We start from the raw sequence: 18,357 nt of genomic DNA, 5'->3' as shown, positions 1-18,357 counted from the left end.
AAGTTAGTCAAGAAGCAAGTGATTAAAATGCATCATGAAGACTTAGTACATGAGTCTATGTTACTAAACCTCATGGAGTTCTACTCAGTGACATCACACCCACACGTCCAGAAAACTCTGGGAACTGCAAGATTGAATTTATCATATTTTTAGTTTCCACTCCTCATTTCTTTGGTGGATGAAAAAGTCTTGGAATTCACCAGTGAATTCTTTGAAATATTGAATGCGAAAGACATATGCAAATGCGTGTTGCGTTTATTTGGGTGCTTTTTTTTTCAAAATGTTAATGTGAAACTATGAGGGAAATCTTTAGGAGAAGCGGCTGATGGGATAGGGAATGGAGACTTTTTTTTTGTCAGGTTGACATCCAGGTAACCCACTTTTTGCTTCGGCATGTTTACTCTTTGATTATCAGGAGAGCTGAGGGAAGCACTATCTCCTGGCTGCCAAAAGCAGGTTGGAAAGCTGTCACAACACCGATGAAGACACATATACCACCTGGGTGTTTCTAGATGACACGCACACACACAAACTCATACCAGCCTCACACACACATGCACAGATGAGTGCACACATACAAGTGCATACACATCCTCTAACTTTACAACAAACTTGTAATGTTTTTTCGAGATCAAAACACCTTCCTGCGGTGTTTTTTTGGCAAGATGCTGCAGATCTGAAAGATTTAGTAAGACATAACCAACAAAAGAGAACTATACCGTATTCTGAGTTACACCTGAACTTTCTACCTCAAATTTCTAATTTCTGAAAAATTTGTCATCGGTAATGTTCTAGCGATTTGACAAGATAAGTAAACATACATAAATAAACTAGTGATATCTATATTTCTGCCATTCCTCCTCCTCTTCTCTAAAAGTATGTGCGGCTCAGAAACCATAAGCAGCAACCAAACCATGTCAGAGGAAATGGGGTGGGTGAGGTGGAGTGGAGTGGACACCCTGCTAACCCACCCAGCACCCAGCTTAAGACTGCATCCCACCAGGACTTTTTCTTCTGTGTCCCCCCCTGCTCTGCCTCCCTCTTTACTTTCCAACCAAGTCAATACAAATCCTCAAAAGTGTGTGGCCTGCCCTTACTTGTTTGATTGAATCAAGCCAAACAAAACCTTACTACACTGCACCTTTATGTTCAGACTTAAAGCAAAATACCGACTTCCCCAGACTGAGACAAGATGTTCGATACCATTCCCCCCCTCTGTATGTCCAGTGGTTCGGTTCCTGTGGGCAGCATTTCATGTTAGCTCAGCATACAGACTTGAAGCCTGTGAGAATCATTAGCCTAGCTCCATCAAAGTGAATAAATAAACCTTACAGCAACTCCAAGGCTGTCTCCTTTACACAGCGATCATGTGTATTCAAGGGTATTTTGCCCAAAAATGTTGGAGTATTCTGTTAACCTACAGCACTGCTAAACAACAAAAAAAAAAAGTTAAATTCAAACTCCATCTATAGAAAGAATTACAGCGGTGTATAGTCACGAGTATGATTATCAGATTCTCCCACCATAGTTACTCCATTGTATGATAAAATAAGACACATTTCTTAGTGACAAAATTACGATTTCTAATTTGAATACCATCTGGTTTCCTATCTTCTCAGCCAGGCATTTTTTTTTCTGTTTTTGTCTGAAAGTACTTTTGTGCCCTAAACAATTAACTTTAGCAAGCATAGTAATGGTTGTTTATGGCTTTCTCTCCTAAAGGGTAAAGTATTCATTTTGGGGTCCCAATTGCTGCTTCCAAGCACATCACCAGCTGGATATGCCATTCAGTTTAACAACACAGGCGAAAGTGAACGCTGTTCTGACCGGCCTTGCTGGGTCTGAACACAGGAGACATGCAGGCTCTTCATGTAGCCGCTGCCTGAGGTTTTGGATGCCTCTATATTTCATTGTAGCTTGAAACTCCCCTCGGGCACTTTTTTTTTTTTCACGGTGATGTGTTTGGTCCACTGCCAATTGATTTTTTTCTACATGTGTTGCTCCCTTTCATACAGGTTTGATTGTACCAAAACCGAAGGGCATAGATTTGGTCCGAGAGCTGGCAAACTTTAACGGCTGATGCATTGTATGGTCTAGGCTATGCTTGAGGTGTGTGACATGGTATAGGGAATGAAGCCAAATGTGCACAACAAACATATTCAATGCTGTAGGCTGTTTGTATCAGGCTGAATTGGCTAATTCCATCTACTCTCCTCCATCAAATGTTGATCTGACAAATGTTCAGACTGTCGAGGTTTGCCTGTTTGATATATAGTTTGTATGCTGACAGTATTAATGCTAGCACACAACGAGAGCAGTCTCAGAACAATCGACATGTTCATTTTTTTTTTCTTCTTCAGACTACAGGACTGTCAGACTGTGTTTATCAGCTTTGCAAAGTGTCATATATCCAAATAATAACTTTCTTTGACTGTGAAGTTCAGTCAAGCCTCTTATTCTGCGCCTCCAAAACATTGTATCCCTAAAAAGGAGAAAATCAATAAAGCTGTTCTAGACCATGAAATTCACTTGTTTCACAGACAGCTTTATCAGGAATCAAAGCTAAAATGAAAATGTTTATGAATACAAAAGATGCTCTGAATTCCCAAATGAAGTAATATCACACAATTTCTCAGGCTATAAAATGGTACATTTTCAGCTGCAGACTCCCACCACATCCCTGCAACAACTGCGCTCCCCCCATGTCTCAGGTCAAATCCTGTGCCTCATACTGTGTTGTTGTTGGACAAAGAAGGCACCTGCCAGAGAGGGTTTTTTTTTTTTTACATTATTATATTTTTTTGGCATCTCTGAGTTATTTGGTAGTGACAGCAGAGAGAGACAGGAAAGGCTGGGGAGACGAGGGGATGACATGCAGCAAAGAGCCTGGGACGGACCTGAACCCAGGCTACTGCGGTAAGGACTCAGCCCTGATACTTGGCACGCGCTCTACCACGTGAGCCACCAGGGTGTCCCGTGCCAGAGACAGTTTGTTGTCTCAGAGGGCAATAATATATCAGCATTCCTTTTTTTTTTTTTTTTTTTTTAATATGTTCATACATAAATCTGTGCCTATGCCTATGCCAAAACCAGTGTCTCCATGATCTTGTTGTACCTGGACTACAACACTAATACATAAGCTCCTGAACTGTTTCTAGCCAGTATCTAGAGAAGACTCAACATGTCAACGTGTACTCTGTTCCCATCAGCTCCAGTCTTACTTTTGCCCATGGGAACTGTCTATTAGAACTTACTTTGCAATAACTCAAGAACTCTATTCCCCTTATATGCCAACCCAGAGAGAGATTCCAAGTCATTTCATAACATACAAGGTAATAATTCACTCTAAATTCCTTAGCTTAATTATGGATATCTCCTGCGCTGCCGGTGGCATCATCTGCCAAGGCCTCAGTCGGCAACATTTATTGAAAATTAAATTTGCCTCATAACTTACCTGTGAAGCTATTAAGGCTCAGATCACATCCCGCCTCAACCACTGAATCAGCTGTTTGCGCGAAAAGCTTGTGTTCTCCCATTTTTCCTAACTTTTCAAAAGGCAATATCACTATGGCCATTATAAAGTCAGGCCAAAAGTGATAAAGCTATTGATAATGCAGTGGTATTGGAATGCCCTGCCTAAGAAGCTTAGGCTGGCAAAATCAGTGTAATTTTTTAAAACGTCCCTAGATGAGTGGTAGTTCAATGAATTCCACATTCTGATAGTGGTTTCACTTTAGTTTTTTGCCATTTTGAGCATTTCAACTGCAACTATACCAACCATTTATGGCTATAGCCTATAAGGAAGGAGAGGAGTTTCACTTATTCCTTTGCTTTATTTTTTATTATTGCTTTTCTCCCGTCCTTTGCCATTTATTTATTTTGAGATTACATAGAAAATAAAGCAAACACTCTTTCCCATTTTTCTGCAAAGAACCTGAATTAGGTTCTTTGTTTTGGGTTTAGGCCCAGACTGGAGTCTGTGGTATATTGGAGTCTGAGTGAAGATATAGTCGTGATGCACATTGCATACAAAATAAAGTTAAGATTCCTTGTATCTTTTTCCTGTGGTAAACCCAGACAGGGTTGTTTGATTTGTCCTTAAATTCAGACTCTAGTTTCTGGCGGGCAGCAGTCTGTTAGAATTTCCATTTTATAAAGACAGTTTAACATTCCTGGTCTTGACATTGGGTCCAGAGTCTATTTGGTGGATCACCATGAAATTTGGTGACAACATTCATGTTGCCTGGAGGATTAAACCAAATAAGTTTGGTGACCTCATGACCTTCCCTCTAGCGCCACCAGCAGACCCAGTAGGTGATCCACTTTCAAAATATTGTGCTTGTTACAATTTTTTTAAAGTACATTTTTCTGAATAAACTTTTCTTTAGGGTAGGTTTGCAGTAGTTCAGCCTCTTCCAGTGTGAAATAACTTCCATATAAAATTCTACTTTCAAATTAGCCTCCTCAGCTCGGTTCACTTATCTTATTTTCTGTTATTTAATTGTCCTTAAAGCACTTTCCACCTGTGTTTTGATAAATGTTGCACAGAAAATGGTCTACCTCTGCCTACCTTTTTTCATACTGGTAGTGCTCAAACAGTGCATGGGCTCGTCTCATTCTCACAGCAGTCCCTACTTTACCCCATACTGGAGAGGCGCCTGTGATTCGGCACAGGAAATGGGGGAATATATGGAATCTATGGAATATATATAGTGCAAAAATGCACTCCAGATTACAGGCAAAGCTGACACAATGGTATACCAGACTGTGAATTTGAGTGGTTACATTAAGAAGTTGCAGTTGTTTAATACTACTTTTCATGTTCAATGCGAGTGTTTTCATCAATCTGCGCTCCACTATTGGACCTGTTATCATTGCTTTTACTACTTACTTACTTTCATTACCGTCATTACCAAAGAAATTTGCCATCCATGCTGTTTGTAGTGGTATTTTAATTAGCTTTTTGTATGCCTCTCCGAGTAGTTCTCCAACATCTGCCCTATAAAAGCGACAAAACTCTTCCAGAAGGCAGCCCAGAGGCTCATGGGCTGAAACCTAAATCTTAGTTTGCAGTTAAAGTTGTGAAGTGGACCTGGCTGTTGTCAGCACTGTGGGCATGCAACCATTTGTCTTAATTGGAGTGGCCAATCTGAGTTGTCATCTTCCTTCATGTCCTTATGACTTAATGTGATGCATGATTAATGGAGCTGCCATGCCCATCAATGCTAAAAGGTACATGTGCTTGATGGAATACATCCCCCACACAGACTCAGACAAACACGCGCATGCCGTGTGCACACTCTGTCTCAGTGTTCAGTATGTGACTTCATGCATGAAAGCGGTCATATGAAGACAGCTCAGTCAATCAGATTGGCGACTGAGCACTTGTCTGCTGGTGTTTTGACTGGCGAACAGCATGTGTATAAGAAAAACTGCCTTTGACCAGACCATCTCTCCTGCCTTTGAGTGCTTTGACATTCACACTATCTTGTATGTGTGTATGTGTGTGTGTGTGTGTGTGTGTGTGTGTGTACATGTACGCATGTCTGCTCTGTCCTTAGATGACAGATGAGAGGGTTGCATCAATATTTGAACAAAGCGCGCTGGCATCTCTTTCTGTTGAGGCCATGCTCTTTTTAAGAGTTGGAGAGGGGGAGCAGAAATGTATTTCTTGTGTGACTGCAGACTCCAGAGAAATCACAAGTCACAGAGAGTGGAGTCAGAACTCCAGCCATTTCTGCAGTCTGATAGAAGTTGCAATAAGACTTGCTTAGGGACATCGAGGGGTAAAAAGGGACGGGAGCAAGCAGTGTGATACTGAACATGCATCTTGCAGAAGTCAACACACCGTGGTCTAATATTCAGCTGTTGCTTTGTTAGCTCCTTTAAAGGCAGAATGAGTAGAATTTGTTGGTTGTGGTTTTTAAACACAACATTCAAAGTCGGCCCCTTCTCCCTGGCTAACCGCGGGCAACGGGTTTTTGTTTCCGAGGATGGCGACAGAATGAAATGACTGTCCAAAACTGTCCAAAACATCGCCATCCTAGGAAAAAAAATTGACATTGCACGTTGTTATTGGCTGAGAGCCACACACCCATTGCCCAAAAGCTGACACCAAGAAAAGGCCCGGCCTCAGCAAAACAAGAAAATCCAGGCAGAGGGCAGCATCTCTGCAGACACACACACCAACACACACACATCGAGTGGCTCATAAGTGATGATTGAGAGGGATGATTGTGTATACACCGTTTCTTAGGAAAATCTTAGTCATTCTGTCTTTAACTCCTTTAATTTGTGCCTTCCCTGCTGTGTTATGATCCCGTTAAGGTTGGGAATACAATGTCTGATCTACATGGCCTCCTACCTCTGCTCTCAACAAAAAAAAAATCTTCAGCCAAGTAGTGTAGTAAAACTCAGTGCGAATCATATCCACACACATCCAACTGGTGTGAATAGCGCATGGCTGCCGAGCCGTACATTACCTGTCAGCTTATCACAAGGCAGTGCACGCCTCCAGCAGCGTGCAACTTAGTTTGATGTGTTTGAAGGTTGAATTGTGAGTCATGTCTGCAAAACATTGAACACAATCAGGCTTTCACATGTTGCTGCCTTCCTCACTCTGTTTTCTGTTCTGCTGAAATATCAAGAAATCTCATCTTTGCTTGCCTATCTCTCCCCCGAGGCTTACCTTGACATACCTGCCACTCATAAGGATCTGCAGTGTGTGTGTGTGTGTGTGTGTGTGTGTGTGTATGCAGGCATGTGGATATGAGCCAGGGCTTTGTAAAGGTGGCAGTTGGCAAGGGCTCCAAAAAAAGAAGCGTGCTTTCTTATGGCTCTATCAGACTTACAGGTTTATAAGCATTTTCTGAACATTTCCCCCCCACTCTGTCCTCATGGCTTGCACTCACTTGATCTGAACAGATGCTCCCCCACTGCTTCTCACTATCTTCAACACCCACCTATCATCTGCTTCACCAGTCTCCCTCCACCCCCATCTCCTCTGCTATCTTCACCTCTGATCCAGAAACTAGACCGTCCATCTGCTGCGCTCATCAGCACTAAGTTTATCCGCAACTCGTGTAAAGACATTTCACAGTAAGCCTATATAATTGATGCAGTGTTGACTATTGGCAAGCTGTATTTATTCATGTATTTACACAGACACATAGCCTGTAAGTGACTGTTTGCACAAGGATAAAGCCACGTATAACGGCGAATCAAATCAGCCCCGTGCAGTCCTGTCCAACAGCAAACTATGTACTTTACTTCTCAAAACTATTCACTGAAATGTCAACATGGGCGTGTGTCAGTAATTAACAAATAATCATGCCACTGCCTGTTAATGAGCAAACAAAGAATTAATTAGTAGATTTGTTTGTTAATTCATGGCTAAGCAGCTGCTATTGAATGTTGTAATCCCATTCTCTGTGGTGAGCGAAAGCAGTTAAACTTTACCATCCTGTCCTTTTGGTCGTCTCGCAAGTAAAATACTGCTGGTGGTGCAAGATATGTGCTAGTGAAATTAGACGACATTTTACAGCGTCGCATTGCTAGGACGTTCAAGCGATAGATCAGTTCCAATATGAAACAATGATCCATGAAAATTAGATATATTGCAAAATGTTTTGATTAGACTCCAAGCCACAGATTATTGAAAGGCATGTTAAAGCAATGGTCCATTTCCTTAAAGCCAGAGATTCTTCCTCTCTCTCTCTCTCTCTCTCTCTCTCCCTCCATCACTCTCTTTCTCTTTCTCTCTTTGGTATTTTTCAACCCAGGCCACATGAAAATGTTGGTATCCATCATTTCTAAATGCACATAGCACAACCTCAGTGCTAACTTCACTAACAAGAAACTTACCTCTCTGCTGCAGCTTCTTGCTGGCCTTCAGCACAATCCCACAGAGCACTTGTTTTCAGACTGAAAAAAAAAAGAAAAAAAAAAAAAACATCATAAATGTGCTTTTTGAAAATGGCTGTGTTTATGGGTGCTGCCCTGCTGGCTCACCATGTAGAGCGTGCACCACTAACGCGAAGCTGCAGTGGCCTGGTTTCGAATCCAGCCCAGACCCTTTGCCTCTCTCTCCAGTGTCAACTCTCTAATAAAGCAGAAATGTTTAAAAAGAAAGAACATGGCTGCGTCCGCATGAACTTTGACCTCTGAGTTTCTGTCCGTGACAACAAGGCGTTCAAGGCGTCAACTTGGAATAAATGAATGCTCACAAGAAGATGAAACTCTGCATTTTCCTTCACATCGGAACACCAAAGCACCAAAGAAAAAAGCTTTGACGGAAAATCGGAGGTGCGACTTCAAGAGAATGCAACTTAACTCAGGTTTTTCTTATGAAACACCTTTTAAAAACAACAACAGTTGACCAAAGTGCTGTACGATCAAAACAGTAAAAACCATAAAACACAGTAAAAACACAAAGACAAAGACTAGTTCAAAGACATCAACTGTGAGTTAAAAGCCAAGGAATAAAAATGTGCTTTAAGACCAGATTTAAACACAGGTATAGTGTAGTTGCCAGCGTAACAGAGTTTGGGAATTAGATCTGGAAAAGCAAAATCTCCATAGCGAGTGGTCAGCGGACCTGAGTGACCTTGATGGGATGTGTGGTTGTAAGAGGTCAGAGAGACACAATAGGTTGAAAGTAGCCCATTTCATGATTTATAAGCAAACAATAAAATCTTAAAGTCGATCCTGAAAATGTTGAAATTGTGTTGAAGGCCGGCAAGAAGCTGCACCCGGTGGTAAAAGTCTCTTCACTGAAGCTCGTGGTGGGGTTGTGCTCTGCATGGGTCATAAATGATGAGTATCAACATTTTACATGACCTGGGTTGAAAAGCACCAAACCTCGCCCTTGAGCTGAAGTAAGACTGGCTTTTGAGAATCGTGCACCTGTTGCGGCATTGAAATGAGAGATCAAAACTGTGCCAGTGTGTATTTCCCTCCCTGCTACAAGTGTGCCGGAGCTCCACTCATCTTGCTCTGCGTGAAACAGCTTGAGCTACCACCCAAAGGCTTTCCCAAATTAGCTCAGTCAGTTAGGCCCCCTTCCCTCTCATGTCTTTTAGGTTTTTCATTAAAAGCTATGAATATATTGGACTGACATCAGAGACCACCCTAACCCACTGTAAATTTTGCATGTGGAGATGATATTTGCGGTGCTTGAGGAAATTAAAATCTTTGTGGGTGTGCTCCCCGGTTGCACCACAGCTGATGCAGTATTAGCAGATTTGGCCTGCCCTTTCCGGAATGAAAGTGTGCGCGTGAGTGTGTGTAACGGAGGGGGAGGAGAGAGAAAGAGAGAGAGAGAGAGGGTGTGATAGAGGCATCACTCAGCCCCGTGGCACTGACATCTTGTTTTCCTCTTAGACTTGGCTAGATCTATCTGCAGCCCTTGTGTGTTATTGCTGGGGTGAAGCATTGGTTGTAGATCACGGTGAAAACTGTGAGGCTCAGGGCACAGTGGTCTTCCCTGACAGCGGCAAAGTGTATTGAGCGGAGATATTAACCCTCGCAGCCCGCCGGCTGTTCTGGGACCGTGCAGATGAGCCAATGACAGCCCTGGCTTGGCCACAAGATGTAAATGAGTCGTATTAATGGATGTCTTTGTGGAGCGCCCGGGAGAGGTGGGACGGGAGGCATGACACCTGCAGTAATTCAGCATACCTTATCAACACCATCACTTTCTGCTGCCTCTTTGTCTGAGCCATGTGTCAGAACTAATAGCATGGGATATTTTACCGCTATCTATATATTTACCTGCTGCTACAAAGTGCATTACTGCGGGGAATACCATTTAGTCTTCACCTATTATTGTACCTAGTCATCTATATAACGGCAGTTTCAAGGATTAAAAAAACTTATGCTTTGTTGGATCCCACCAGTTTGTTTTCTTTGCCACTTTCTAAATGAAAAATTACTACAAGCATGTCCACCACCTGCTCCTACTAAATAAAAAATTTGTTATGCTGAGCTACCTTTGAATGTTTGTAGGCATAGTTGGTTATATTTAAGGATATTTATAGAGCCGCTCTCACAGATAAATGTTCCCCTATGTATGAGCATGGGTATAATAAGAGATCTATTAACAAATGAGCTATTACTCGGAGAGCTATCGCTTTGTTCGACAGCTGTGTTTGTGTGCTCATGTACCCGTCGATCGGCGCGCGAATACCGAGCTCACGTCTATGTTTTGCGTCTACCCAAACACAAACATGCCATGTCAGTGCTCCGTGTGCAAAACAAATTGGAGCACTCCACACAAGAAACGCTTGCCTGGGGCTAGTCATTTTGAAATTAAAAGCATGTCTCTTTGTTCAGCCTCAGTTCCAGGAATGAGGGAGAAAATCAGTGTGTCGCAGGGAGGGAAGGGGAACAGTGAGTAAGAGCTATGATTTTCACAGCCAGAGCATCGCACGCAGAGTCTTTTATCTATTCCCTTCTATCAGGAGACATCCGGCAGGAGAGGTAGCAGGATTAGATCGGTGAGAGAGAGAGAGAGAGAGAGAGAGAGAGGCCAAAAGAGAGTGAGTTCTGTAATCCTGATAGGGTGTTCAAAAGTACACCCATCACTGTAGAGACACATGCAGTGGGTAGTAGAGATTGGAGGGGTGTGTGTGGGGGGTGGGGTGGCGGGGGTATGGTTTGCCTCAGTAAAGCCTTCACACTAACATGAAAGAGGCTCCAGCAAGCCAGAGGATTAGTTAGAGTGTAATTACACCTGCTGGGCCTCAGAAGTAGCAAAACGTGTTTCCATTGGAACACACCTCAGACAGACAGGGAAAGAAGGGGGGAATAATCCCTGTAAACGTGTTGCCAAAGGTTAATTCCTTAGCAGAATTAACTGTCTTTAGCGAGCACAAACATTTGAGAGACCAAAGAGGGCTGTGTTGAACTACATCCGGCAAAATCAGCACAAGGCTGTGTGTCTTTTGTTCGGTTTCAGTGAGAAGTTGCCCGCAAAGCCTCATCGCCGACATAACGTGCTGACCGATTGGTCGTGGCATGACAGCGAAATAACACAGCAGGTCCTTCGGATGGTCGGTACAAGCCACAGATGTAATCCCCTCAAAAACATTTGTCATAAATAATTGGAGAAAATAACATTTACACTCAGAACCTGATTGCAGCTTACTGAAATGGCAATGTCCCAGCTCTTTTCCTGCAGTGAGGCAGTCCTCCCAAAATGTATCCCCCTGCAAAATCTGGACTACGCAATATCCAACTGTCTGTAAATTGTAATACTTCCATTATTTGTTGCTGTATAGTGTAGAATTTAGTTGATCTGCACAAATGATAAAAACACTGCGAGGGAAAAGATAAGAAAAGAAAGCCAACTGCGCATTTTAGACACCCATCACCCTCTCCTCCCAAAATCCCAGAGGAGCAACCTCCCCATCCCCTCCAACAAAAGGAAAATAACAAGGCAAAAAGCTATGAGTATAGGCTAAACAAGAGAGACTTTTTCACTACTTACCAATGGAACCTGCTATTGTGCACCAACCCATCCAGTATGATCTAGTCAGCACATGATCTAACGTACTAAAGATACAGCACAGCATGACGCTATGATGTGTTGCATGCCTCAGGAGTGACGGCTCTCCAGCTGACATATTGTAAATTATTTCATTCATATCATTCTGTGCTATGTAAATTATTCACGGTACACTAGACCAATCTGTGGCTGGCCTCTCACTAAACCTCCCATTACAGCAGCAACCATCCTGCCATACGGTACAGTGTTCGACCCCCCAAAGCCCCCCGACACTGACGGCTGAATGCATTTATGCAGAGTGTTATGTATAATGTGCTCCATCATATGTCTCCCTCTGCCCCTTTGTACTGCACATGACTGTGTGTGTGTCAGTCTGTGAAAATACAGTATGAAGCTCTGCAACGTGTCAACAGCCAAAACAAACTGTGTTTCCGTCCTGGATTCGTTTCACTTGACAAATGAAAAAGGTTCTGACTGTGACCGTTTCCACTGCAGAACAGCAGCGGCGTTTGAAATGATTGCAGTTATTCTATTCTATTCTATTCTATTATGTTCTATTCTGTCATTCACAATATCGCCAATTTTCTTCATTTAAAATTCCCTGTCCGTCAGCACTTTTTAGTCTATGCTACTTTACAGTTCTGATCCATTTTGTGCTTTTTGCAGTGGTGAGTTCAGGGAGCCCCAGGGGGTCCTTGAGGGGCTTACAGTGGGTCCTGATCAAAATGAAGAATAGTGCAATGTCATTATAATTTAATTCAACAGAAAATGTTTCTGTACCAAAAAAAAAAATGTATGTTTGATTGTTGTAATATTGTCTTAATCTATTTATTTGTGGTCAAGAATCTAAATGTCAGCCAGGGGGTGTGGGAGGCAAAACATGAAAAGGTTTGACAAGACCTGCTTTATCGTATTAATTTCATCATTTGGATTGCTATTTTAACCTGGCATCTTTCCCGATGTTTCAGGCTCCCGGGGTGAAGCCCTGCAGCATGGCCAGTCCGGGACCCTACCTCACTTCCTGGAGGAGCCCGATGATGCGTACATTGTCAAGAGCAACCCCATCAAGCTCCGGTGCCAGGCACGACCTGCCCTCCAAATCTTCTTCAAGTGCAACGGCGAATGGGTTCACCAGAGCCAGCACATGTCCCGGGAGCACACTGACCTGACCACAGGTACAACATACAGCAATCCCTCTATACACCTGCGTGTCGCCGCTGTCCACTCAAAACCACATTTCTCCAGTTTGGCTGATTTTCATGTTTTTACTCCATTTGGGATTGCCCTCTCCTCTATGGGTTCATAAAGTTCTACAACACTTGTTTAAATCAAAGTTTTTCAAAAGCAAGCAGCTCCACTGAAAAGTGCACAGCAGTCAAGCTAAAAAGAAAACTGTTTTTCTTCATTTCTGGAAAGGCGACATTTTGGAGATGAGTGGTTTTCACTGGGCAGAAATGTAGACACAGTCTGGTGCAGAAACATGCATGCATGCACGCACACACACACACACACACACACACACGGACACACACACACACATATGAACATAGCCTCCAACTTAAACTCAATTTCCTCTCTTGTCAAAACTCCCTTCCATCTCTCATCTCAGTTTAAGCGATGGAGATTGCACTCATATCCTTGGTAGCAGTGACTGAAGGCTTATGGATGAACTATGCAAAGGGCCTTTTTTTACTATGCCTAAGGCTACGTCCAACCCCTCAAATATATTTGCCTCACCACTTAAGCACATATGTCACACTTGATCTAAACTAATATGACAACAGTTAGACCATGAAAGCCGCACAATTGTTCAATTTTGGGATTTTCCTTTGAACTCCAAACAGTGGGGATGATTGTCTTGCACTGACGCAACGTGCTGAAATACAGTTCTGTTTTTATTTAACTTCAAAATGAATTGATTCCAACCTCAAAGAAATGTTTTCTTTTATCCCAATGCCCTTGTCTATTTTGTACTCTCAGCGAGCATTAAAACGATCATTACTTCTTCCTTATTACCACGGCGAATTGAATGCAGTAGACTTATGAGAACAAAATGCTAACATAATATTGGTCATTAAACTGCACAATGCACAAATACGTGTAGCTGTGTTAATTTGTTTGTAGGGGAAAAAAGTGGGGATTAGCACATCAGAACAGTGGGGAGAGTGGTGTGGCTGCTGAAACTTTCCGGCATCTATTGTGTTGTATTGTTTGACAGAATCATCTAGTATACAGCAAGGCAAAAACAAACCAGAAAAAAGTATTTGTAAATGATATTTAGCCCGCGCCTGCATTAAACAGCAGATGACTATCGTCTAATTGGATTGTGACTTATAGAAAGAAGCCATGATGAAGGCAGGAGATTTATAAAGGCCTGTCTTTTCTTGTTTGCTATTTGTTAGTGTGACAGTGTTGATGCTTCACTTTACACACAGCACCGATCATTATCTCTCCCAGAGTTACCATTGGACCCTGGCCTCTAAATCTTTACTGCCTCTAGTCACGATTCATAGCTCCGTTCCCATCTGGCTCCTTATCACCATTCATATCTCTTTCCACTGGGACAGACAGAGGGAAGATGAGGGAGGGGAGGCAGAAGGGTAGAGAGAGACAGAGAAAAAGCAGAAAGAGAGAGGGCCTCAAAAAAAAAAAAAAAAAAAAACACCTGCACTAGTAGCTCATAAAGTAAAAACCTCTGACAGGGGCTGGTCTAATAGGCAGAACTGTGTCAGGATGTTGGCCCCTAAGCACAAGCTGTTGGAAGACATGGCAAGATGGGGTGCATGTAGAATCAGGGTATTATATTAATCTCTATTGTGGCCTCATTGTGCGCTGGGAAAGCAAAGTGGAGTACAAAAGTAGGGGGAAAAAAAAACAAGTCAAAAAAGGGACTCCACTGGCAATGAAAGCGCTCCTCATGTGAAAAACAGCACAACTATAGACTGTTCGATCATTTAAAAAGCCCTCATTAGCATGGCTAATTTAAAAAGCCAGCACATTTTGACCAGCATAGAGTTAATCAGGAGTACAAAGCCAATGCCTCACCATTATTGTCACTGTGCCTGTGAGAAAAATAACAGGTGGGATACATAGCAAAGCAAAGGGAGAAAAAAAAATCAAAGCAAACAATAAACATAATGGCATGGCATAATGTTGAGAAATGCAACAATAGAGATGGGAATACGTTTATTGTTTTTCTGTACACAGAAAAACAACAGACATACTCTGGCCACATACCAACAAACACATGCCAGTAACAGAGCCATCTTTACTAATAGACACTGGAGGCATAATAATTATTCTATCAGTACTGTCCCCAGAACCATAAACATACATAACATGATAATAATTTGCCACAATCGACGTTATTGTTATGATGGATTTCTTACTGGAAAAAATGATCACAAATGTGAAATTGCTGTCATCATTTAAGACAGGAAATTAAAAGAACTGAGCCAAAAATGAACTGATCACAGGCCTGATCCAAGACATCTGTCCATGCTAAAGTGACTGTAAGATACTGCCGCCTCTAACAGAGCAGTGGTAGGTACATTTCAGTGTCTTTCAAACAGGAGAGGGTCACTCTTGTGGCTCACTATAATCATTTCTGTAGGTTCTGATTATATATTTATCCTCAGCAAGACAATATCTGAGGCTGCTCTTCTTACTTCTATGCTGAGATTTTTGCAAGTGAGTCAGTACATGTTGAAGGCTGTGTTCCAGTTTAAAGTCCCACCCTGGTTAAAATTGTGTTTTTTCAGTTTATAAAGTGTTTTGCTTGAAAATCTGCTTTGACAGTGATCTATTCTTTGTGCTCCGCTTGTCATGGAGCGTTGTTTTTGCTTTGTGGCCGTCAAAAGACCACTTTCTGGTTGCACTCACAGAAATCAGGAATGGTGCAGGCGACGCAAGTTTACCAGCCTGTTACGTCACAGACCAGGCACCAATCATAGCCTCAGCATCTCACTATCTGTTTGCATATTTCATGATAACTGTAACATTATTATTTGCTAAAAGTAATACTACATTGTTAGCACAATAGAAGCTGACCAAGTCCACTAGATGCCTCTCTCCAGAGACTTTCTGTGGTGTTTGAAACATTTCTTCCTGACAGCACATCTGTGTGTTTATCTTTACCAGGCAGATAAGGATCATCTAACTCTAGCAGCACATTACTACATTATTGATAATGTAGTCAAGCCGGAGGCACATGTTAATATTATGTTATGATCATTACATTTCTAATGAGAGAGAGAGATACATAAAATACATTAAGTTACCTCTGTACAATTTGCTCTTTTTCTTTGGAACTGGTTTCCGGTTCGAAGACGTATGGCGGAATAACTCCTATATTACCACTTGCCAAACAAGCAGAAGTTTGATGTGAGTGGCAGAGGCACGGGTGGGCATTTTGAATGGAGAGAGGAAGGGACTATTTGCACATTCATAAACTTGTGCATACCATAGTTGTGCATAGAGCAGTGATTGCACAACTGGCAGCCCGCAGCCCACATCCGACCCGCCAAAGCTTCACATCCAGCCTGCAGAATATTAATGAATTCAGAAAATGTGAGGGGGAAAAAATGCATTCCAGTATTTAGCATATGTAGGATTTTTTTTTCTTCCTGTACTGAAGCAACTCCAAAAACAAGTGAGATGGAAATAATTTTATTAGGAACGATTTACCGAATCCAAATATGTGCGCTCAACCTGCAGGTTCTGAAGATGTTATAAACCCACCTGTCAGCTTATCCTTAGTCACCTGTAAGCAGCTGACACAGCCTGCAGGAGGATGCAGGAGTCAGGCCCACCTCGCTCAAAGCAAACTTTTTAAACATTATGGTTTGTTGTAAAGAGAAAAAAAATAGGTGCAATTAGTTTTTACATATTTTTAGATGAGTTGTTATATGTTTTTATGCTATTTGTTTTTAAGTGTCAGTGTCTTTTTAACTAAAAAAAAACGAATTATATTTTTTTTCTTCAGTGACATATTTATCACTATCAAATCTTCCAAAAATATCTACATATAGGCAACCAGTCTCATCTTTAGAGACAGTAGGTCGAGAAGGTCAGTAGTATATTGGTATTCCTCTGTTGCCAGTGTAATGTTCTCTTCTGCAGAGGTTTAATCAACACCGAATATCGAAAAAATATTATCACTGTATTGACCGCAGAAAGTAACACTGTGAAAAGATAGTGAGAGGATTTAAAGCCCACTCTTTTCAGCGCAGACCTCGATATGAGCCCACCGGGACAGCAGTCCAGCCCATAAAGGAAAACACATAAACGTGAATGATCCAGTCAGTTCAAGATAGAAAAACCCGGTCCACTCTATCAGACAGCAAATGTTTCAAAGTAGGCATATCCTTATCATGAGCACTGTATAACTTATTAATTTCTGCCTTCCACATCCATAATGTGATCTGAGATTATTCAGGCCAGCAGTTTCATTCAAGTTGAATTCTCAAAAATAGAGGGGAAGTTTTTGTGCATATGGTTTGATAAAAAATGAGTGCACAGTTGCTACATATAATGAGGTGATCAGGTGGAGGCTTTCTGTTTATTTCAGGATGTAAGTGTGCAAAGCAGCAGTGGAGGGATGTTCGACTGCTAAGACACTAAGTTCCCTGTCAGTAATCCAAAAAGAGTCTCTAGCATCAGAATCTCATTAAATTTTACAACAAAGGCTTTGTGTGTAGTGTTAATAAATGAAGATCAGTAGTAGTAGTAGTAGCAGCAGTAGTAGTGATGATAGTAGTAGTAGTTATATAATTATGAGTTAATTACAAGAGATAGGCTTGGATAAATTATGTTTGTTGCAAAAATATGAGTCATGTAAGAAACTGACAATGTCAAAATCAACTGGGATAAGAGACAAGTCCATTTTTTTCTCCTAAAGTTAACGGAAGAGATAACCTTCTGCAAATCAATTGAATAATTGACTGCATCCGTGGGGAAATGATGCGTGTCCAGCATCATAAACATACCAGCCTTTCAAATGAAGATTTCAGTAGAAGTGAAACAAATCCACTCTGGTGTCAGAGAGAGAGATGTGTGGTGAGTCGAGGCAAAAGATAAACCCTTCAGTGAGACTCATATTTGTTCATCAGACAGGATGGTGTCATTTAAGTGAATTACAGAGGATGGTGGGTCTCCACAATGATTACTCCTTCTTTGGTTGTGTTGAGTGCGAATTTTCTTCTCTCCCTGTGTATTTTGCACCACCACGGCCCATGCAAGGCTTTGGGCCAGATGGCCGGTACTCCTTACTACGAGTGAGACTGCAAGACAGTGTCGTCCATTGCTCTGTGACCCTGGTCAAGCGAGGCGCTGTCCTGTGTGGCCCGTCAGTACATCTGCCCATGTTAGCCGTCATCTGCATCCAGTATATTTGTACACCACTTTGTTTGACCATAATCTCAAAATTAAGCAAATGTTCTTTGAGTTTTCAAGTTCAAGTTCAAGTTTATTTAAAGCCCGGTCTCAAAGGGCTTTCCATGCCTTGACTGGAAAGAGTTGAACTAGAATAAGGCACCGTGGAGCAATCACTGATGCTTGTTTGCCTGTGAAAACAAGAACTGTTGATTAGTTCTTAAGACATTAACGGCTAAATATTTACAGCACTTACATGCGAAGATAACACCTTGCATCATTGTGTCCCAACAACACCCTGAATTCAGTTTATACCTCAAAATATACCATGTCTCTGATTCCTTTAAACAACAGATTCAGACCCTTTGGTTTTACACCAAAATTTACAGACTCTGTGATATTTGGGGGACAGTCGTGACATTTGAGCCAATCACAGAGCTTAAAGACACAAAACTTCCTTTAACTGGGAAGCCAGTCAA

At 41.9% G+C, this 18,357-nt stretch overlaps 1 protein-coding gene across 1 annotated transcript in view; it reads left to right on the top strand.

Annotated features, from left to right (window-relative positions):
* The window catches only part of LOC115368869 (netrin receptor UNC5D-like), a 185,203-nt gene that overhangs the window by 109,671 nt on the left and 57,175 nt on the right, over positions 1 to 18,357 (top strand). The window contains exon 2 of the mRNA XM_030065270.1: positions 12,475 to 12,681. Coding sequence (XP_029921130.1) covers positions 12,475 to 12,681 — 207 coding nt within the window. The remainder of the gene's footprint in view (positions 1 to 12,474; positions 12,682 to 18,357) is intronic.

The sequence above is a fragment of the Myripristis murdjan genome, chromosome 12 (genome assembly GCF_902150065.1).
Source record: "Myripristis murdjan chromosome 12, fMyrMur1.1, whole genome shotgun sequence".
In the NCBI taxonomy this organism is placed as follows: domain Eukaryota; kingdom Metazoa; phylum Chordata; class Actinopteri; order Holocentriformes; family Holocentridae; genus Myripristis; species Myripristis murdjan.
The sequence above is the reverse complement of the archived record's forward strand: the minus strand, read 5'-3'. Positions and strand labels throughout refer to the sequence as shown.